Raw genomic sequence first — 23,497 nt, forward strand, 5'->3', positions numbered from 1 at the left:
TCGTTTGTATCGTAACAGGTAAGAAGAAATGAATTGTTGTTTCGCGTTAACTCTCAACTGGTACCGTTCGATTATACGCGATAATGACGATTTCAATTAGATTCGTTTTTCATTAGTTAGTACTGATACGAGTTTCCTCTCTTTTATCAAAAGTTATGCTTTCCGTAGCTAAGATTCCGTATTTCTAATTTACCGAATTTCCATGATTTAAAATGTTATATAACCTGTGAAGAAGAGACACGGTTTTCAAGTTAATAAAAACATCGAACGTATTAGTTTCTCTATAGAATTTCACGAACGTAATTTTATATGATCCTTATTAGTACGCGTGAGAAGATATTAGTACGGAGGTGATGTAAAGTGTGCCAATTACACAAGATACGGTTGGATCGAATCTCCTACCATGTTACACGTAATCGGAAACAAGCTGGCTTGGATCTTTTTACACCGTCAATTACACAATTCGATTCACTTGCGTGTTATTAATATTATTATTGTATATGCGCTCTAAGCGCCTCGTAAAAATAATGTTTCGAATTCGCAAGTTTTCTCCCATCTTTTATCACAATCCTTTGGTTTTTGTCATATCGCTAATCAGCGAATCAAAGAAAGGTCTGATCGAACGATCGTTGTTTTTATCCCGAATCGAAATCATCTTAACTCGAACTTAATTTTCCAAAAATAGAGATAGTAATCACGACGGCTAAGCCAACGAATTTCCATTAACCATTCGATTAAACATTCAACGATAGTAAATCATGGCTGGCGGAATGAAGAGAGTAGGTCATCGCGTGGTTGGCTCGTCTTTCGTTTAGTAGCTCTGATCGCGCTAATGAAAATCGCGAACCTAATTAAATTCAAAACGCGAATTTCTCTTTTGGAACAGCACCATAGTAACCATAGAACGAAACCAACGATTAATCGAACAATCGATTGTTACGATCGGTAAAAAGAGTTTCCATTCAACTTTCAAGTGGCTTCGATCGAACTGAACGACGAATCGTACCGGATCGAGGAAACGAATCTTTGGTTCGGTCGAGAGAATCCTCGAGGTGGAAAGCAGCTTATTGACGCGTGCATTTGCAACTGGAGACACTCAGGTGTCGCGGCCACGACGAACGAGCGACCGTGCGTGGCTGTGCGGATGGTACAGGCCGACAGAAAGGAGCCAAGCCAAGAAGGAAGACGTCGATGTAATGGTGAAACTATCTTGGGTTTATGCTCCGGTCACTGACATCCAACCGTAACGCTATACTCTCCGCTGCTGGACACCGAGTTTGCCCTCTGACAAACTGCGTCTGCAGATGGCGGATCTCTCTTTCGTGCTACCATCTTCCAGACTGCCACGGACACCAAATAACCATCAGATATATATCTCTGTATACATAGAAAAATACCAACTTCCTGAAATCTGGTGGGTGCGTGGAAATTGACCACTCTATCTCTTCGGAGCTGGAACATGGAATCGGTCAGGTTTGGCCTTAACGGATAGAGCAACGGAAGAGCAGGAGCACACAAGGCCGAAAAACCTTTACAACGTGACCATTTGGCAAATTAGAGTTATACGGTGACTCAGCAAATTATTTCGATACCTGCTACAAAAACGTCTTACGAATACGTTATGCGCGTCGTACGCAACATTTTGAAATCTCATTAGCACCGCGATGAGCCGTGATTATGTCCATAATGTCTTTTATGAATTTACGAATGTCTTTTTCTGTTCCAAGAAGCATTTAATGAAAATCCGATTTCCGCGAATAACAGGCCTTAAATATCCAACGAATACGAGAGATAGAAATCGCTATATATATATATATATATATATATATATATATATATATAATAGTAATAATAATAACAATAACAACAACAATAATAATAATAATAATAATATACATATACATATAGATAAAGTACCGTCGTGCCAGAATTTTAAATAAAATTTCTATCTTCTCTAAACCCGGTGTGAAGGTGTTCTATCAAATGTTCAAACTCTGAAGTTGCAACGTAAATTGCTAATTACTTTCCCGTGGAAATTCCCATCGTCGCGAAAGTGGAAGATTAATAACCATCGATTAATTTGAAATTAGATTGATCTTTAACAGGCTTTCGGATACATTTAAGTTGCTGTTAGGCGCACTTATATGGGTGGCTGTTACTACGGCACAGCATAAACTGTGGTAATCGGTTTAGGGGCCCTCGCTCACGGTCGATCAGGTATTTAGCAAAGTGTATGTAACGATGGGATTACGTATGATTCTGACACACGAGAAACAGAACAGTTACAATGTTTTTACATCGTCTTATGGAAAAGAAGCGTTTGTTGAAAATCTGGTTACTCCGAGCTGCTGACTCGTTAAATTTTACAATCGAACGCTCGATTAAGAATAAAAGTTACAATTGATTTCAATTCAAAAAGACATAGAAAGACTAAACTGTTCGTAAAGTTCGTAGCCATTTCTAGCGATAACGGGGTAATACCACGATCAAACATTCGAACCACCGTTTTATCGATCATAGAGTTCACCGTTTCAAACACAATGAACTCCTTAAAAAAGTCTTAAAAACGATTAGAGTCCGTTCTGGTAGAATCCGTTCGTTGACCCCGTCACTCTATGAATTATTTGCGGCCTGAATGGAATCTATTGGTAAATATCACGCGTCTTTTCAATTCTGTTTCAGCCGAACCACGAACAATGGAGATTCGAGTGTCGTCTCTCGAGGCAAAGGGAGAAAGAGCGAATAGTAGGATGAAACATGGTACGGTCTTGATTCCTTGGCTACCACTGCTGAGTGCGGAGCTTCGCAGAGTTCTCTCCGCGCTCTTCACTTCTTTCTTTCCCTTCGATTCTCTCCTTCACTATCCGACAGCCTATTTTTCCGCAACTTCTGATGGCTCTCGAGGTCCCTGTCTTACCGGTAACTCATTCCCTCGGATCTACTCTGCTCTCTCGATGAAGAATCTCTGCGCCTCTATTTTCCAGTGTCCTCGTGGCGGCGCTATTGCGTAAAATCGGAGAAGAGGTAGCGCGTTCCTCGCCCGGAGCAACGTGACAACGAAAAGAAGAAACACTCGAGCATGTCCCAGCAGTGTAAAATTCGAACGTTACGGTCGGGCCTGACTCTTTGCTCTGCCCGTACTTTTCCTTCTGGGTGAGCAAAGTTTCAGGTGTGTCCGTGACAGTTTATCGTCGCAGCGTGTGATTTCTTTCCTCGGCCTATGGATCCATCATAGTCGATGCAACGAATAACGAACAATAACAATCTCCAGTCGAGCGTTGACATTGAAAAACTGACATCGACTGGAAAATGTCCAAACCATTCTAAAGTCCACCGTATCTAGCGATAAATCGCGTCGTAAAGTTCGTTGTGTAACGAGAAGAATATTTCTTGTATTGGCTCGCGAAGCGATATTCGAATATGTAAAATTCTTCGATATATATATCGAAGAATCGATTCCTGTTTTTTGAACAAAAGCTATACCGTTTTCATATGCAAAAAAGAAAAAAGATCTGTGATCAACGAATTACGTTTCATATGTTTATTATAGATATCGCACGCGAGAGACGCGAATCGGTTTTTACGATTGAAAGAGTTTGAAACGGCGAAATTTTTAAAAGCGATACTATATCGGAACGAATCGTTTTCAAAGTATCGATGCCGGAAATTCGATAAAGCGTATGAAAGCTAACATTTCCTTGAAAAGAGTTGATTTACGAGGGTAAGCAGGGCAAAGTACGCGATAAATACCTAGGTGGAAATCAAGCATCCTCGACAGTACTCTTACGCCTGAAATTTGCTTTTTACCTGGCCCTCGTGCTCTCTTACTTTGAGAAAATAAAGGTGAGCAAAGTTTCAGGTGTGTGAGTGCGTTGAAATCAACAAGTAAACTCGAATGGTAAGAATCGACGGAATTGCGCTGCTTCGATGGATCTCTTGTAGACAAAAGTTGTAACCGTATCAAAAGGAGAAATTATATTCGCCCAATTTTCATTACGTCGGAAACACGATTAAAGAAATTATTATGTATGTATATTTTATTTGCGAATCATTCGCGTACATTTTGTGATTCAGACAAAATATCAATGCGCTTAACTTCTAATTGAAAAGAAATAGATATTTTTCCTAATCACAAATTTATTTCTTTTGAAAATTTGAGAGTTTCAATGCTATAGGATAAACGATTCGGAAGAAAGGTAACCTTGTAAAATAAAAAGCTTCGTCAATGTCGCAAACGATACGTCTAAGAGTTAGTCTAAAATTAGCAATGAAATTAGGCAGGCCTTGGAAAGACTAATAAATCAACTGAAGCGTTACGATCTGGTTTCCGTCACTGTCAGGCTTCCTCCTATATATGTAAATCAATAACCAACTGGTTTAAAGCCGATGTGGTTGAGAGAATCCAATTTCACACATTTAAACTTTTATATATAAAATTATATTCCATCACCTGTAAATAACGAGCCTTTAATTCGTTCGTACTTGTATGTGAAAACCAAGCAGATATTGTACGATAAAAAGTAACTGAAAGAACTATTAAAAAATTAAGAAAACAACTTGTCCAAATTATTTAAATCGTAATAATATCCCTAACTTTATATCCTGAAAACGGTTAATGCTTACACTTGTACACGCGCCAGTCCCATTCCTAACATTTTCATGAAATAAATAAAAATTATTTATCACGAACGAACCAATTATTAACGCGAAAGTAAAGATGTAGATGAGCAAATTAAAATTTATGAACCCTACTCGAATTAAGTTATCACCATCCGCTACTTAAGAACCGATTACCAAACGAATTACTTATCCAATAATATTTAATCGTCTTCGGTAAAGTAATAACGACAAGGGACAACGATAATCCCACGAATTATTTCCATTTAAATACGAGTTTACCCCAGGCAGTTAATTCATCAAAAGCGTCCCATCACCGAAAGGGGAGCGCGCAAGAAGTTATTAGGACTTCTAGGTTTATGCTCGGCCTTTAACTTTCACCGTTCAAAACTAGAAAACCAACGAATCATAGTGGCGAAGGACGAATTTTAGAATTTTATGCGAAGAAGTCGCGTTTTTAACGATTATTATAGCTATACTACATCGATACCGCTATTATACCGACGATAACTTGGCAAGTTCGTTATTACCAAAAGTTTCTATCATATCGGCGCTAATATTATTGCAGGCATCGAGTTTAAACTGTTAACACGTCGACCAGCCGGTATCGTGCATTCGAAATGTATTATTCGCGATAAGAACAAGCCGAATTATCGTACTTTGTACAAGAACCAGACATTGGATAAGTTGTGTGTGTGTTATCTGCTTACGTTCTTTATTACACTTTTTCAACGGCGTAGATTAATTGGAAAAGTTGCTATCCGATAGTTGAATTCTTTCTCCCGACAACGTTCGCCGCGAATGAACAAGGCAAATTATTTCTATGCCGTAAATGAACACGGAACGTAAAGGGGTATATTAGTTTTCGAAAGAAACGCTTAGATACAAAACGATATCGCCTCCTTCTCCTACAAACGTATCGAAAACCGAATAACAGATATTTATTCACTGGCGACTATTCGTTTTCTATTTTTTTACGGTTTTAGCGTCAAACCGCGTTTCCATTCGTCCTCACGTTCGTGAATTAAACGTATGACGTATGAAGATAAACGCTTAACCCGGGATCGGACAATACAATTCAACGTAAACAGATCCTCATACGTGATTCCTACGAAAGTATACATGTTTTTATTCGTTTGTCAAACGCAACCCGTGGAAAACAAAGCTGTAGGTGGTAATCGATGCGAATACGCGTACATATGTAGTTGTTGATAGAACGAGTATAGAGATTGTCGTGAAAATAAAGATCATCACGATCGTAACCGGAGAAATAACGCCACAGGTCGACCTTCGTAAGAGAGGAATTAGTTTAAAATTCTGTTTAGGTTAACATCTCGGAGACTGGGAAAAACTATAGTGGTCGATCGTTGCGTAGGTGATTGGTGAAACGACAAACCTGAAGCGAATATGCAGAAGTAACGTGGTAAGCATTGCGCAATATCTTGTCAGGACAGAATGGATATCTCTTGCGCAATATCTATAAATAAACTAGTCCATAGACAGACCATAATAACGAACCTTTGCATTGCACGGGACAGGAATAATAAATCTCCTTTTAGATTGGCAAATTTGCAACAATATGCTTCATTGCCGAGACCCGGCCGTTTCTTCCGTGCGTTTCACGGTTTATCGTGGATAATTTGTCGACTGGTTCTCGCGGCACGGAATATATAAATCTATCCTCCATCGACTCACCCACCTGGATTATTTGTAACCGAGTACATAAATTGAGAAATTTCGATCTTCAATCAGATTATACTTTTTAATTGATAGTACTCAATGTGAAATAGTAATATTAAAAGTACAAAATACAAAATTACTTACGTTCTTGGTTTTGAAGCATCATTAAAGTCCTTTCCAGGTTACAGAAAGAAGAGGAAAGAATGAAAAACCTTTAACAAAATATGAGTTATTGTAATTTGGTTGTTTAGGAAATTTGAGATAATGAGATATCAGATTCTATAAAAACTTGGAATTTTAATAATAATAATAAAAAAAAGATTCTAACGAACTCTCTATGAAACTGGAACATCGAAATTGAAAATTTAGAAGACTTATATATATATATAGAAACCTTTTACGAATTAGATTCGATATTATGATTATGGTGATATTTGAAACCAATTTGAAAATGTATGTACATATTTAGTGCAAGCAAATATTTCGTACAGTCGAAACAAATATTTAAACGGCCAATTGCCCATTACATTAATAAACTTCTACACTTGGTGGTACCATCTTTAACGCTCGTTATGTGTTTAAGATGGCTGTTCATACAGCATATTGACTTTCTACTAAATATATATTTCCAGTAGATATCATGTAACTTTTATACATTGTACATTTTCAGATTGCTTCTAAATTTGTTCGACATAACCACTAATAGTCATGTCTCATTACTGAGTCATTGCAATGCTAATACTTTACATGATACATATAATATACATAAAAGTTTTCTACGGTAAATATTTTATTTTGAAATACTCTTGTCAGCCATTGTATATGGAAGTTATACATACGTATATTTACTCTTAACCAACTTTAGCGATCGGATTGGATATACATACATGTCTATGTAATAACTCTTCTAAATAATACTCATTGTTCTAATTGTAGACGAATTCGACAATATGAAAACAAATGTAAAAGCTATCGATCGTATTCTTTACCTGATAACTTCTAGATAAAACGTTTACGTTTCTTCTTCCTGTGCTTCCCACCTAAAACTGACACTTCTACGATACGATAGATCGATCGGAAGAAATTATGCATGTATATCGATTATAATTTACTATCGTAATATATATTTGCATATTTCGCCGTTCGATTGACGTTGTAATCTTTATTTAAGATAAGATCATTGCGCGCACATTTCATACAAAGATACATATCAGATGACACTCAAACGTGAGACACGAAAAAGCGTTACATGTCATAACTATTTTGTACTTTATCCATAGTAGATCATGTACTTAGACAAGTTTTAAAAGTCGTCCCACCATGACCGTAGTTTCTTCGATGAACATGGGATACCATCTAACAGCTTATAGGTGGAACTAATCGCTTCATGTCCATATAAAAAACATACATACGTGTGTACATATAAGTACGTATAAGTATAAATTTCTCACATTCACACGTTTAAGCATTTTACGCGCGTATGCATTTCAAACTTTCTAGCTTCAGCTGTTCACATACGACTTTAATCATAGTTTCGAGTGTAGTTTGCGCGGAATTAAACATTATTCGTGTAAGTGCTTCGATCTATTCAATAGAATTTGCAAATCTTTAAATGTACGTATATTTCGTGTATTTGTTATTTGTATATTCGTTACTATCGTGTATTATTTTTATATACATTTGTAATTAACCTTTTTCGCAAATGAAAAGTCGATCGAGACTTTCATTTTATTATTTGAACTTTGATCATCCTACGTGTATAAGTTTGATACATTCGTGCAATATATATTGGTACTATTACGATTAAAAGAAGAGAAATAACAATGTAATATTACAATGCTTTATACTTTATCATTTGCTTTAAAACGATCTTTTACTATTCTAATGGCTGGTATATCAAGACTTTGTATAAATGATTCCATTATTTGAGCAAATGCGAGGCCTTTTCTTTTACGATCTGCTCGTCATTTTTTTCATCAAGTTAGTATACAACCGATAGTCACATATTACACAATATAATATAGATCGATAAACCAAGATATTCTGCCTGATTTAAAGAAGACGGTAAAGTATTCAATTCGTCTTCCGAATCGTTCCATATCTTATATTTCAACACACGCTAGAAATCTGTAAGAGGTAACTTTTCCATACTGTCTGGTTGCTTGATCGCGGCTCCTTTGGCCGGTTGGTCTGTTTCTTTGTTTTCAGGAATATCCACGTGTGCTAGTATCCAGAAAATTTGCAGTTCGTCGTCTTCCATTTGTGAACTGCAGTTGCAAATTTCAGGGTGGACGACGATTGCCTCTGTGGGATTTGGCCATAGTGCTTTGGGACCATCTGCAAAGGTATGTATGTAAGAAAAAAATGATAAATTTATTATGTGTCTGAATTCTGTACATGGAGAATTTTAAATAGTTTGGTCAAGTAAACTGTGTATATTCACCTAAGTGAGTTGTATGGTGTAATTATTTTCAAATATATTGGATACATATTCAGATACATCAGGATGACACGAAGGGTACTGTACTTTATCCGTATGTTCGATTCTTCTCAGCAGGTTTTCGCGATTATTCTCCTCTTCTCGTTGAGTTGGATGTTGTATAAAACAGTTTCCTCCAGTTCTATGTATTCTTGAATGTATTCTGCCATAGGATTGGTTAGGTTGTTCAATGTTTTCTGAGTGTATTTACCATAGAGATATTCGATCCTGTCTCTTAAGCAATGGAATCTCAGCTTTTGCCAGGATTGCGTTGTTGGATGTGATTCTACGTTTATCCAAAGGATAGTTTGATAACCATACTTCGGGTTCTTGCCCAAATGTTTCTCAATTGTCTGTTGCGAGAATTTAATCAAAACATAGACTCTGAGTCACTATAGTCACCTAGCGGTGAAAAGATGGTACTAATGGTATCAGTGATATTAGCTTGGCAAAATACTATTTTGGGCATAGTGCTGCATCTACCAGTGAACCGGCGATACTAATCAGTAGGTAAATTAAAAAGGAATACAAAATTAGGAATTTGAAGAAATACATATGTTTTTAAGAGTAGAAAAAGTAATAAAATAGATGAGAAATGGGTCACGGGGTTGGAAAAAATCTAAAACCTATCAAGATGACGAGTTTGGTGATTTTAATGTTATAGTAAAATAAATCAAAATTTGATAATTATTCCGCATCATTCATATATTCATATTCATTTATTTGGTTGTATACATTTATAGACCCTAATTCGGCGTGAGCTATTTCACTTTTAAATCGAATTAACAAGTCAATTCTCCAATAGTAAACGTGCCACGATCAATGATGATCTATGTCGTAATTCCCGAGACGTACGTTACAGTGTTAATAGCACGTGTACATACGCAGAATTGTTTCGCCTATTAAATCGTTTAACCGTTCCGTCACATCTTTTCACCGTTCAGTTTTCGATATTTAATATCGGTATCGACGAATGAACGCAACACCCTTTTACCGTGAGAAGTCGATACACTTTTAACGTTTGTGGTATTAATTAAGTCGATAAGTTGACTTCCTACTTGAACGTCGAAAGATCAAAGGGTAGATCGCTTTGAGTTTGTAAAGTAACGCGATCGATATCTTCCGAATGGTTAAGCATCACGCTGCGACGACCTGTTGGCACAAAAATTCCGCTTCGAACCAAGAAATGACGACGTGGAATTGATAAAAATTACGTTTCTCAAAACGAACTAAATTCTGTAAAATTTGAAATCAAACAGTAATAGAAATCAAAGCTGGCCCGCGAAGTTCGTGGAATTGGGCCGACTAGAAATCTCCATTTATGAATAAATTAAATATTACAGCTTTTAACAAAAATTGTTGTTTCGATAAAATATACAGTATTTTATATGCTGCTTATAAGAATACCGTTTTGAAAATAGAACAAGATACCGTAAAAAACGGTCCAAAGACATTTTCTTCTAGAAAGCTTCATAATTGTTCATCTCGTGTAAGAAATTCCTTTTGGAAAGCGTATTTCCGATCTTCTTTCCGATTGCTATATCAGAATATAATATATTCATACGAATGATATTCGCGATACGCTTAATTTTACGACTCCACATATATACATATTATTACGGAAAGGATGTTCACGATTTCATGCGTTACACGACCTCCTTTTCAGACACAAACGTGTGTTTCCTGTATATATATATACAATATCTCATTATCCACTTAACACTTTTATCATTTACTGTATATATATTTATTTATTTATACTTATACGTGTATATAATAGGTATGCGAATATGTATATACAATTATATGTATATATATAAATACATGTATGTGGAAGTCAAAAATTAATAAAGTTAAAAAAATATAATCTTCAAAATAGAAACTATAACCGTCTCTTTGTTCTCAGCTACAGCACTATTGTGTCACTTATAAGTCCCTTATTCTCATATTTCTTTGTTCTTTCTTCTTTGTTATTTCTTTGAAAACGCATCAAACATTTCTCTGTCTCTCTCTCTCTCTCTCTCTCTCTCGTTCTCTCTCTCTCTTTCTCTCTCTCTCTCTCGCTCTCTATTTTCTCATTTTCTTTGTACGGAATTGCACGTGTACTTACTATTTGCGTGTTTATTGGTTCGAGAACGAAGGAACGTCGACAACCGATTCGCCGTGATCGAGCGAGTTCGAGTTTGCTTTTTCACAAAATTTTTAACAAATCAGTCAATTGCATTCGAAAAAATACAATAAAAGCGACACAGAGAAAATGGCGAACGTTCACCGTTCGCATGTCATCATTTTCTATTGGTAAAATCTTACAAGATCGTTTTCTAGTATACTAGTGTACTAGTATCAAATAATCGATCATATCGCATGATTATGTTTAATTACACATAACACAGGTTTATACAACACATAACACGTCATTCTATACATTCATTTCAACGAACAAAATGTTTTCCTTGTTAGGTAATTGGTAACTACTGTTACTGGCCTTTCCTGCACCTGTTAAAGGCAACTGCACTCGTTTCTTCATAAATCTTGATGTTGTTCCTCGCGATAAAATAATGGTAACTGAGCAACAGGTTTTATAAAGTCCTCCAGAATTTAATAATCTCTTCGCAGATTTCAAAAACTTTATTTCTTCGTTAGCAACAATCGTGAGCTTCTTTTCGGATGAATTCTAGTCGAGGAAAATCATTCAACAGTTTACGTTATTCACAAGCACTCGGAAGAATTGCAAAACTTAACGATATCTGAAAGAATGTAGCGATTTCGTAGATATAACAGTACGGTATATATATATATATATATATATATATATATATATATATATATATATATACGTTACGTATTTAAAAAAGAAATGTAGACAATATGTATCTGTAGAATAAAATTTGAACGAAATTTGAATAATTTCTGTTGATTAGTCGCTTAACATTTATAATTATTTGAGCTTGTATCGTTGAAACATTAATAGCTAGTATCATTTAATCGAAACTCGTTTAAATGTACAAATTAATTTCTTAAATAATAACTAACTTTTTACGCTCTGTGTATTGCTCTAAAAATACTGAACGACGTTGCTTGTAAAGATCGCAGAAAAATTGGCGTGAAAAACATTGCGTTCGATTGTCTCTTAAATTTTGTTAAAGATGTCGCTTCGCGGCCATCGCTATTTAATTACACATGGAAATACATTTCACTAATGAAAGTCTTTACACCCTTAGGGAAAATGTATAACGCTAAAAACGCAGTTTCTCCGTTAATATTAATATCAAATAACGCAATTTGCGAGACAATTCGATCAATCGTTAATCATCCACGATGACAAAGAGTAATTAGTAGCTGGTGATTTTAACTCGCAACTTCCAATATTGCCTAATATATTCATTAAAATATGAATATATCTAGAAAATATGCGCTTGAAACTACGTACAGTCTTCTTACGCAATTTTTATGCACCTAGCACACGTGTTTTTCGTTTTAAATTAATACAACATTTTTTCTCGTTACGAAGCTGTCTTCCGTAATACATAGAAAATATCTGAACATGTTAGTAATTAAATAAATATCAAATAAAAATTGGAAGCAAATCATTAAACGAGTTGATCGCTATAATTTATATTATATGTGGGTGAAGAGAAATCCTCAGGTAATATTACAGGCTGTCTTTAACGGAACATGCAACTTGCATTGTGAACTGGGACGAAGAGAAGTAAATCGAGAATGTTACTCATTGAATCGTACGATGAAATAAAGAAATAAAATATCGAACGTAAATGATTTTCTAAATTTTTTTGAAAATAGTCGCGCACAAGATTGCTACTGTACGTTTCGAAGCTATGATCCTCTTGGAACGCAAGATGTTTTGTTGGAACGCAAATTGAAGCGAATCGAGGAACAACGAGTACGTTAATTTGAGAAACTTAATTTTCAATCTCCCGTAACAGTAAGTTTATAGCGATCGTAAATGAAGCAACAAATTTTCGAAGCACATCGGTGCTAGAAAATTTCAAGGTGCGATTCTTAATGACATTTCAAGAAAATCGGTCAGATATTTGTAATATTTTCTGGCCATATACAGGAGCGTATTGTGTACTGTATGCACAGTGTAGAAAGTTTAGCAAATACATAGTGTGACCGAATTAAGGAGACCGCCGACATTAACGTCTGACATTCGTTTCGACGCGTCTGTCGTTAATATCGATTGCTTTTTAAAGCCGTAACATGTCGAAGTATATGTCGGAAATGTCAACTGGAAACTCACTTGCAAATTATCTGACTGTCTCAGTCGGAATTTCCGATAATCGCAAGACCCTACGATCTTTCTACTACATTTTCTACTTCGCTTTTATAAAACCCTTAAACAAGTTCTTACTTTCGAGATGACATATTTATATATTCTCGGGTTAATTTCATTTAAAATCCGCTACGGAGATGACCAAACGTTTAATTTCACTTTCTCTAATAAAATATACGCGTTCGGTCGATCGTGATCGATAAAGCGAAACAAATAGTATAGAAAGATTGCTCGTTTCTCTAACGACTCTGTCACTCATCTGCTTTTTTAGAAACTGTCTCCTTAATCGGTCATCGAGGTACGTAACTTTGTTTTTCACTTATATATATATATATAGATAGATAGATTTGTTTCTTTAGTAGCTCTTTTGTAGGAAAGAGCTCGAAAATTCTCTGATAAATTTACGACTCTCAACACGTACAGGGGATATGCAAGATGCTTTGTAAAAAATCATTAGAACTTCCTGATATTGTGAGATTAGCTTCCGTGCGATCCACTAATGTAATAGAATAGCCAGGAAGTATCTACATACCGGTAATCAAATGGAGTCCTTCTGTCGTCGAAGAAAAATTCTCGTTTGAACGACGTTTCTCAGACGTTTCCACGATTTTGAAATTCCGTCGATAGTAATTCGATCGTATCATTCCAAAAAAGATGCATCTAACACGTCATGGTCCGACCAAGTACATATTAATTATGTATTATGTTTGGTAATTATAAAGTTGTCACATTTTAAATTAATCGACTCGTCGTACCAGATATTATAATATATTCAAATATCGAAGAATTATCCAATGAAAGATAACGTCTCGATTTAAGAGAAAAGACGAGTAGTTTGAATTTCGTTTTTACTTCATGCATGGGAAGTTGAGGCAAGATGGAAATGCTAAAACAAAATTGCTCTAGGATACTATATTTATTGATGTTGTATCTACAAAAAATATCATATATAATATCGATACCTGTTTATCGAAACATGTTAAAATAAACTTCCAAAACTTAACAAAAAAGATAGAAAAATATAATTTTAAAAGTAGCGAAAATTCCCTAGCGACGGGGAAAGATAGTACGCATCTATTTGTACATATCCATTGTTGTTAGACCGAATGGTAGGCCCGTTTCATTTAAATAAAATACTAATATTTCTTTGTTATATGTGTAATGTGTGTATGGGTTATGATCGTATATGTATGTTCCAGTTATGATTTTATATGTGTATATATGTATATATATATATATATATATATATGGATTTTGTAATACTGTATGGTGGTATTATATGTATTATACATATGTACTATATGTATAATGGTAGTGTATGGTATTTGCGTGGAAACAGGACATTGTAATCCCGTAGGGAAATCAACGAAGATTTAGGCAGAAAGAATTACTAACTGTTGCTCTCGTTCGACCGAAAACACAATCGTGAAAGGTCGAAAATTGTCTTCAACATCTGTTGAGAATTTTTTCTGTTTAGAGAGCCAACTTCTCCAATGTAGTTTTAGGAACATTGATACAACGGCTCTCCGCATAGATTCTTCGGTCCAACTTTGTCATTCTGTTTTTCTCCTGTACGTTCATATTGTACGTCTAAAAATTATCGTTCATGGAAATGTCCCCATCTTGCCCCAAATGTTACATCCAGACTAATCGAATGACAATGTTTTTATTCGCTTACGAATAACATTCATAAACACATAAATAAGTACTTGAAAAAATTGCCTAACTTATAGTATTAAAGACATAATATGGTTGAGAATCGTTACTTACCTACTCACGTTGAAAAGATGGTAGAAAATAAGGTCACAATCGTCAGAAGTAAAAAAATCATCACTAAGCGCACAAAGACGCTATAAACTATTGAACGTAACTACTTGTCTCGTACAAAATTCACCTGTTTCTTTCGATTTCATATTCATAAATGAACAAACAAACGCATACCTCGATATTAAATTTATAAGGAATATTCGCCGTCTTTTCGTTTAGAATTTTCATGAAACATCCAATCTCCAATTTTCCAAATTCTTTTCGAGGAATTGTTTTATATCCAGCAGGATATCACGGCACGAATAAAATATAGTATAGACACAAGCATATTAATATTAATATCGTATATGTATCGATATACATACATATGAGATAGAAAAAAATATCAAGTAGAATCAGTAGGAATGAAAATAACTTTCGAAATAGTATTCTACGTCTTTATAAATTATATAATAGAAACATTTCGAAGACTATGATCGCGAGTCAATGATTGTAAGTAGTGTGCAGTGTCAGACAAAATTCGGCGAAAATTAATCGGACCACAACACGCTAGCGCAACCTAGCAATAGGATAAGACCGTGAACGGTGAACAGGCGAAAGCCGCGCCGTTCTGTTCAGTCGTTTTTACAAGTTATGTCTCGATTGTATTTGCAGGAAGAAGAAGCTATACCGAACGAAAAATGTCCATCTGGCCAACCTTCGAAAGCTGGTTATCTTTCGAACCATCTTCTCCCGCATAGATCGAGCATATCGGAATCAATGAAAATTCACTTTTCACGTCTAGGTATATACAAATTACGAGACAAAAACTTCGCTAGGGTATTTCAGGAAATATCGCGAATTTTAAAATGTTCGACGATATTAACGATTTTTAGCTCGAATTATTTCCTATGAAAAATAAATCCTTGGTAGGGATTACGTGACTCGCGTTCAGAAAATTTTACGTTTGTTAAAACATCACCGAGATCGATTCTCCACGAACCACTATAACCAAGTAAGCAAAATAGCAACGAAGCAACGAAGAGAACGATAATTATTCGATCAGTCAATTCCTTAAAACGGGGCTTTCAACGCTCGATTAAACGAACCCGAAAAATATTAACCGGTATTCCCAACATCTCGATGATCGTTCGTTCGGTGTTTCACGCGAAGTACCTAAATCTAAACTGACGTACACGTTGTAAAAATATGCGAATCTTACGAGCTACGTGGCTCTCCCATGGTTGAATCACGATTACTCCTTTTCCTCGGTTTCCTTGCTTTCGGCGCCCAACAAAGTCGATTTGTCCTCCTCCTGTCCCTCCACTTCTGGTTCTTTGACGCTTTGACGCTGGCGTCTTATCATAATTCGCATGTACAATATCACACAGACGACGAAGCATGCGACGGATCCGAACACTATCACGGTTAAGTAAATCTTTCTCGACATCTGGTTTAAGTCCTGTGGAATAACATAAAAATAGCTGAGAGAGACCGACGATCAATCGCTACTGTAACAAATTTTTTCATCGAAAAGTTGACAAAAGATCAAACGGTATTACTAATGACCGAAAGGGGAACGTATAAAACCTGAGCCGAACTAGTGAAAGCATTGGATCGCTATTCAATTTCCTTATATCGGATCTAAGTAACACAAGTCAAGTAGGTGCTTAAAAAGTAAAGGAGATTATATTTCGAGAACATGGCCGAAGATCTGTAGTTCAAAATTAGCGTCAGAATATCGCAATTAGTTAACCAAGATTGCGCGATAAAGTTTACACGACTAAATGGACACGATGTTTTCCAGAGATGGACGCGCGCGTTCGCCAACGATACTCGTTTAAATACTTCTATGACTTCACGTTAAATTTATTCGTCAGAACGACATGAAACTCAATATCGGAAATTTTGACCCAGTTAACTAACTCGGTATGATAATGGTTTTAAGCTTCGTGTCTATTAAATCGACGACCCCCCCCCCCCCCCCAATACACGTTCCATGCTTGAGAAGTTGTCGAAGAAAAAAGATAGTTCTGAATATGAATGTCGTTATCCGTTTGTTCAAAATGAAAATCCGTGTCAGCGGATGAGATACCACATTTTACACGAGGGATTCGATAATTTTAACTAAGAAACTTCCCCCTACATAGGGACACGATCAAACTAGATTTTCTTCCCGTTGTTATTCGCCTTAAAGTATTCTTAACAGAAATTATTCGTCGAAAATCGACATCCAATGGGATTTCCATTGAAATCGAACGTTGGTTCCGCGTATTCCGATAAGATGATCTTTAGCTCCGAAGAGTGGCGAGGATAACGTGTTTGAGATTCTGATTCTAAGGGTCGTCCAACGCTCGAAATGCAGGGTAATCTCCTATTTAAATAACGTCTACGTCCCCGTTAAGAAGATACATTTCTCGCAGAATATAATTCAATTTAATCTGCGAAATCGAATACCGTACTCCTTCGGGATTAATTTTTCACAGCTTTCTTTCGCCGCGAACGTGTAATCGCGAAAACCTGTTTTCGACACCGCGATATTGATATTTAATGTCATTAGCGCTGGTCTATATCGGAACGTACGATCCGATTGGAAAATGTCAGGGATAGATGGAAAAATTGTGATTATTGCAATGAAAAACTTTCTGTTTACGTGAACGTTTCGATCGTGCGCCAACAAACATTATTTCGCTAAATGCATTATATTAAAATCGATAAATACCTAGATATACATACTTTTAATTAAATTTAATCAGTTTTTCTTTTAAAATGAAACTTTTGTCGCACTATGTTGGAAATTTTATGTATAAAAATATATTAAGTAGGTAAATAAGCACGAAAGAATAGTCTTACTTCCGCAAGACGAATATCTCCGTGAAAGAAGGAAAGAATATTCATAAACATCGAAATAAGTGACAGCTGGTTACGTAAATGGAGAGAAAGAGAAACGATTACCCGTCGAGATCGTTTCAGCTGTTCAGATCTTCCATCATTGTTAAGAGTTGAGAGAGGCAAGCGTTATATAATAACACCAACCCCCTCCCACACCTCGACGAGCTAATGAACCGTCTCATTTCGCGCACAGCTGATTCGCTTCTTTGTGTCTGCTACCTCAACCGGAAGCTGTGATAAACAGGTGCGCGTTATCACTGCGTTAACCGCGTTTGGCGCGATTTATGAAAATTACATAAGGCGATAGTCTGTTGCATCTCGAATCACGATAAACATACTAAAATATGAGAGGATTTGAACGGTGTAATCGCCGATAATAAAATTCAAATTAGATTCGATGCGAAATGAAAATTTATAAAATTACGTTATGGCCGATTAACTGGTCGAAAATATATTGGTTTAGAACAGGTTTTTCATGATTCGGTGTAGCTAAATACCGATTCGCTTAATATCGAATATAAAATCGTGTTCCGATGCAGATCCAACGCTTTATATCGATAAACCAATTTGCATCAACTAATTTCAGACGAGCTACAGTTTATTTACACCGATTTCCATTTCCACCCACGGTGTTAATTATTCCTGCATCGTTAACGGATGTTCGAACAAAACGAGACATCCGCTAGAGATGTGCGTTATTACAAATTTCCACGCATTGTCGTATAACGATTGTCCCCATTCCCTGTTTTTCTTTTTTAAAAATCACGCTGCAAAAAGTTCGCTCGAATAATCTGCAGCGGCTAGAGGAACGCCGGTACTCGGTATTCGGTGAGCAAGAAATTAAGAGATAAGAGATAAGATATAACCAACCACGTTGAAAATAAGTAGAAAGACGAGAACGGCAGAAGTAGTCTGTAAAGAAACGATTACGCTGATCTTTTTCCGTGTCTCGCGGCGAGAAAAAGAAAAGACAACGGCAGCCTAGCTGAGGAACCGCGGAAGAAGTACATACATATAAAAGGAACCATGTTGTTAGATTCTCCAACATGTCCTATCGATCGTCACCGGTGCCATTCGGTTCGGATGTCTTTGCTGCAGCGCGATCAATATTTATACAGAGTATAAATTAACCTTTGGGATCCGTAAAGATTTTCCGTTCGATTCGATGCCACATCTTGTGCCCTGTGTCTCTCGGAGCGATACGCACGAAATTTTGAGAAACCTTATCCGAGATTCTCTTCTACTCGATATCGAATCTTTATTGCGAATTCTTCTTCCACCGTTACACATCGAAACAAGAATGAAAATATAACGCAGAAAGAATAAATAATATGCAAATGCGCGCGAGAACGTTAAAGCGAAGTCCTTTTCAAGAGACCGGTGTGAAAGTTAACAATGAACCATAGAGTTCATGTGGTTTTTCGACGTAATCGCCCGCCATTCACCCGATGCTTGTAAATCCCGCAGCAGCAAAGTTCTCAACTATTTGGAACAGAGAGAATATAATAGGTCGTACACGGTCTACAAGAGATAAGAAACTGCAAATACGTGTTAGTAGAAATTCGCGTTATCGAGCGACATTGAACGATAATTTACCAACAATTTTATCGTATCTGTGTTGGTAATAAAAAACATGTCGATACATCTTACGCGTATACGATATTATTAAGAATTTCAAAATGTTCTACGCGTTATTGAGTCGTGGAAGATCCTAAACCTCTGTATCCTCGATACCTACGTATTGCTTTAAGTTTAACCGTTTCGTATCCTTTCGTCGGTAATTTTCTAATACTATTTCTTTGTAATGCTAATCCTATAATCCTGTCGAAAACAAGCGACGGATCGATACTTGCGACTGTATTTGATAGCTGTATCGGAAACTAGTAGCGAGCGTGCAAAGTATACAGCTCGACCCACTTATACTCGAAATAACCAGTACATTTCCACGTGCCATTACTCGTTAACTTACTTGCTGAGACGATTCTAGCTTCCATTGAAAGGAGGGGTTGGTGAAGAACCACTTTTGCGGCCAGGGGTTTATCGTTCCCTCCGGCGTCTTGAAGATCAACCCTTCCAGGCTTAGGCCGTGTGCCAGGACGCTCGTAGTGATGTTTCCTTTTTTGTATGACGCTATCCCCGCCTTCATGTACATTTGTGGTATCGTTTCGTTCTCCCTGAGCTTCAACGTCACCCTTGGCATCTTTCCCTTCCTCGTTGGCGCGCTCGACGTCATCTTGGTCGCTTCACTCGGGGTGCTAGTTAACGTTTTTAAACCGGTCGACCACGTTGTCGTGGACGTGGACGTCTGTTTGACGCTCGTCGTCGATTCCGTGGATGTTTGTAAACGTTGCGTGCTACTCGTCGTGGAATCTGTGAACAAAGAGCGGACGAAAAAGAACGGTTTTAGTAGAAATTAAACAATTTTGAATATTTAAACAACGACGATTGGTACTTATGGAGAAATTCTAAATTCTATGCGCACAAACGGACTTTGAAAGTGTCAAAAGGAGGGAAACCAGATGATACAATTTTTGCATCTTTCATTGATCGAGTTTAGTAAGTAGCGTATTCGATGGTGAAAAATAAAAAATTTATCGCGATGGTAATCGAATATTGTAACATTTACAATTAGGGTTAGACAGAGTAAATGATAATCAATCAACTGTACAGGAAACACGAGGATCGTATTCATCGATAATAACAATAAACGATTAGTTTACTAATAAACATTCATTTCCCCATAAATCAGCTTATTATCGAACATTTCGTTATTTAGCAGCGGCAGAAAGATGATTCATGGAAGGGAAAGCCGAGTATGTATTACGATACAATGGCCGAAGAAAATCGATAACAGTGGACGCGATAAAAACGATAAATGTCACGCAATAGAAACAGTTAAATCTAAATTCCGTGGTGCTCTATTAACATCGCGTTGCACGGAAATGTTTGCATAACGAAGGTTTCGTACGCGAAGCCAATGGCAGCGTTGCTACTACTTAATTTCTTTCTTATTAGGGCTCGAGGCTCTATTAAAACATTCGAGCAACTTTCAGCAGGCCGATTGAAAGATAGCGTAAGCTATTGGCGCTTGGAAGATGTTGTCAAATTAGCCAGCCTTGCCGATCCAAATTGATCCGAAATTGAAACTTTGTAACTGGATAGCTCGATAGATTTTACCAACATGTAAATAAAACGCAAGAGCTTGCTCGGAGCATAATTGTCGTATATCTATCTTGTACACCTACTAACCTATCGAGTAATATCACGGAAATGGTATTTCAATCATTTTGAAATTAAAAAATACACTGTTATCGTCTCGATCGTTATTCGATTAGAAATCAACGCAAATACGTGTATTATTGCGTTAATTTTCGACATATTGACTTTTATCGCATAACTTTCGTCGAGGAACTCGAGATACCTGTGGTAGTGAACTCCTGTGACTCTTGTTCATCTACATTCGACGCCTCTGACAACGTAGTCATCTCGTCTTCGATATCCTGCTTCCTGTAAGCTTCCGCGGATGAAACCGTGGTCGTTACTGGAAGTCTGTTTTTGCTTTTGTTCGCGATGTCTTTCTCCTGACTCCTCGACGAGTTTCTAGCTATCGCGTTGTGCCCAACTCGACCTATGGCCAGCACCGTGCCGGTGAACAGCTGCTGGTCGCTCTGGCTCATCAAAAACGGCGCCGTCACGCAGGACAGCGTGATCAGAATCATCAACATGCCTACGCTGTACTTGATGATCCTCGAGCTCGACTTGTGCGATGTCTGAGGGAACCCGGAAGACGAAAACTGGTCCGTTTGCGGTAGGATTGTGTACTGCAGGCTGGCATCGCCTTTTCGTACCGTTTTGTACATAATTGATAAACCTGTTGGAAGAAACGATCTGTCAATCTCCGTGCTGCTAGATAAAAGTTATCTAGAAAATTTTACAATGTCTGATTTTATCATCTCTAAATTGAATATTTTGAATTACGACGAGCGGCTTATTTTCACACCTGTACAGACTTCAACAGGCAACGTCCCGCTTTCGACATTGTTCTATATTAATGAAACGAAGGTAGGTTTGCCTGTCTAAAGACAAAGTGGCCGTGATACGCGACCTGTTGAAAGCAGTTTACATTGTAGGATTTACCGTCCGATGAAACCCGGTACGATCGGAACTCTGTTTTCTTAAACAAGGACGTAGCGAGGCAACGGAAATTCGATCTGGATAGAAGAAATAGTTTCCATTCAGGCGACAATGTAAAAATAAAATTTGACGGCCGTAAAAGATAAATGCGTTCTAGAAAGCGAAGTTGAAATCGCGACAATTTTCCATGCGTCAACTGTATTCGGTAGAAATCACCTTTTAAACAGTGAAACGCAGACGTTTCTTTCCATCCTTCGTTAAAATGCTTTTATTCCCTTTGAAATTATATGAATACCCATTGATCGATTTTTCGAAAAGTTGTTGATAGAAACAAAAAGATCAAAGGTAAAAACATTTCCAATTTTTAAAAGCTTGGAAACTGCGTACTAATCGTCGTGGCCAAGTTATTAAAAAAATGGCGATGAAACGAATACAAAACTTTTTAAACTTTTAACAATTTCAACCAGCCCTTTTGTAATTTTATATGACGTTAACTTCAACTTTAAACTTTAGAAACTGTTTTATTTTAAGGCGCGAGATGAAACGCGTTAAAATCTGAAGCTAAATGAAATGCGTTTAGAAAATAGGTAACAAAATTTTGTAGCGGTGTAAGTATCCTTTAGCGAATTTTAAATTTCACAACGACAAGGTAAAAAAGTATGATAACACTAAGGATAAAGGGTAATGATCAGAGTACCAAACAAACAACGAAACCTATTCTTTAAGACGGATAATATCGAACGATGGATATAAAGTGAGATGTAAAATAACGCTGTTGTTGTAAATGATCTAAATATTTGTAAAAATACAAGATATTAAAACGTAAAATTTCAATTCTCCGTTGTAATGTTTATACTTCGATAGCAACAACGACCGATATTTTTTCAAAATTCCCAAGGGATTATCGAGCATGGCTAGAGAAAAGAAGGGACAACAGACGTCGATGTCTTCCGCCGGGAGAAATCGATTCGTGATTTTCCACGGCAAATATTAAATCCTCCGGCAGCCTCGTGAACGTCGTATCGGTCGCTCACGTACGAAGGTTAATACCGCCGAATTCTCGTAATGCGATCGAAAGGGACAAAGAAAAAGCACAAACGGACAGAAAAGGAACGAGAAAGGGACAAATAAAAAGATCTCCGGTCGAGAATCGAAATAAAATTTTTCCCAAACGAATAAACTATTCTTTAGTACCGGAACGGGGCAACGACTTTCGCGAAAAGTTAACGAGCAGCGGAACAAAGGCGACCACGTCGATGAAAACAAATGAACCGACGACAATCTTAACGAGGCGCTATTCCTTTGCAAACAAATGGCAAGATTCGAGGAACGTCGTCCATTGGACGAGCAAAAAGATCGCGCAACGTGTAAATATCGTTGGATAGAAAGCGGAGAAGAACGAACGAAGACGTGCAGATACTCACGATATGCGAAGAACCGAAGGGGTTGGTTTTCTCCGTTTGGACTTCCGGCAGCCTGCTCCGTCGGAACGAACACGACGATCCGGGACGGGCAGAACCTCGCCTGTGAGAGAAATTTTGTTGGAAAATGCGCAGATGCGTCTGGCCAGGGGGTGCTAACGCGGCTGCGCAACGCGCACACGTCACAGCCAACATCCGGAAGACCGTCGCTATTTCAATGTTTTCAGCCGTCGC

General features: G+C 37.1%; 1 protein-coding gene across 1 annotated transcript; it reads right to left on the reverse strand.

Moving 5' to 3' along the window:
* Positions 1-9,463: 9,463 nt before the first annotated feature.
* LOC100643502 (cell wall integrity and stress response component 2) lies at positions 9,464-23,417 on the reverse strand. The gene is made up of 4 exons (XM_003400217.4): positions 23,267-23,417; positions 21,130-21,579; positions 19,678-20,078; positions 9,464-16,278 (listed from the first exon to the last, which is right to left on the reverse strand). Exons 2-4 carry the CDS (start codon positions 21,566-21,568, stop codon positions 16,072-16,074), a joined length of 1,047 nt encoding a protein of 348 aa, XP_003400265.1. The 5' UTR covers positions 21,569-21,579; positions 23,267-23,417; the 3' UTR covers positions 9,464-16,071.
* Positions 23,418-23,497: the final 80 nt, after the last annotated feature.

The sequence above is a fragment of the Bombus terrestris genome, chromosome 13 (genome assembly GCF_910591885.1).
Source record: "Bombus terrestris chromosome 13, iyBomTerr1.2, whole genome shotgun sequence".
NCBI classification, from domain to species: domain Eukaryota; kingdom Metazoa; phylum Arthropoda; class Insecta; order Hymenoptera; family Apidae; genus Bombus; species Bombus terrestris.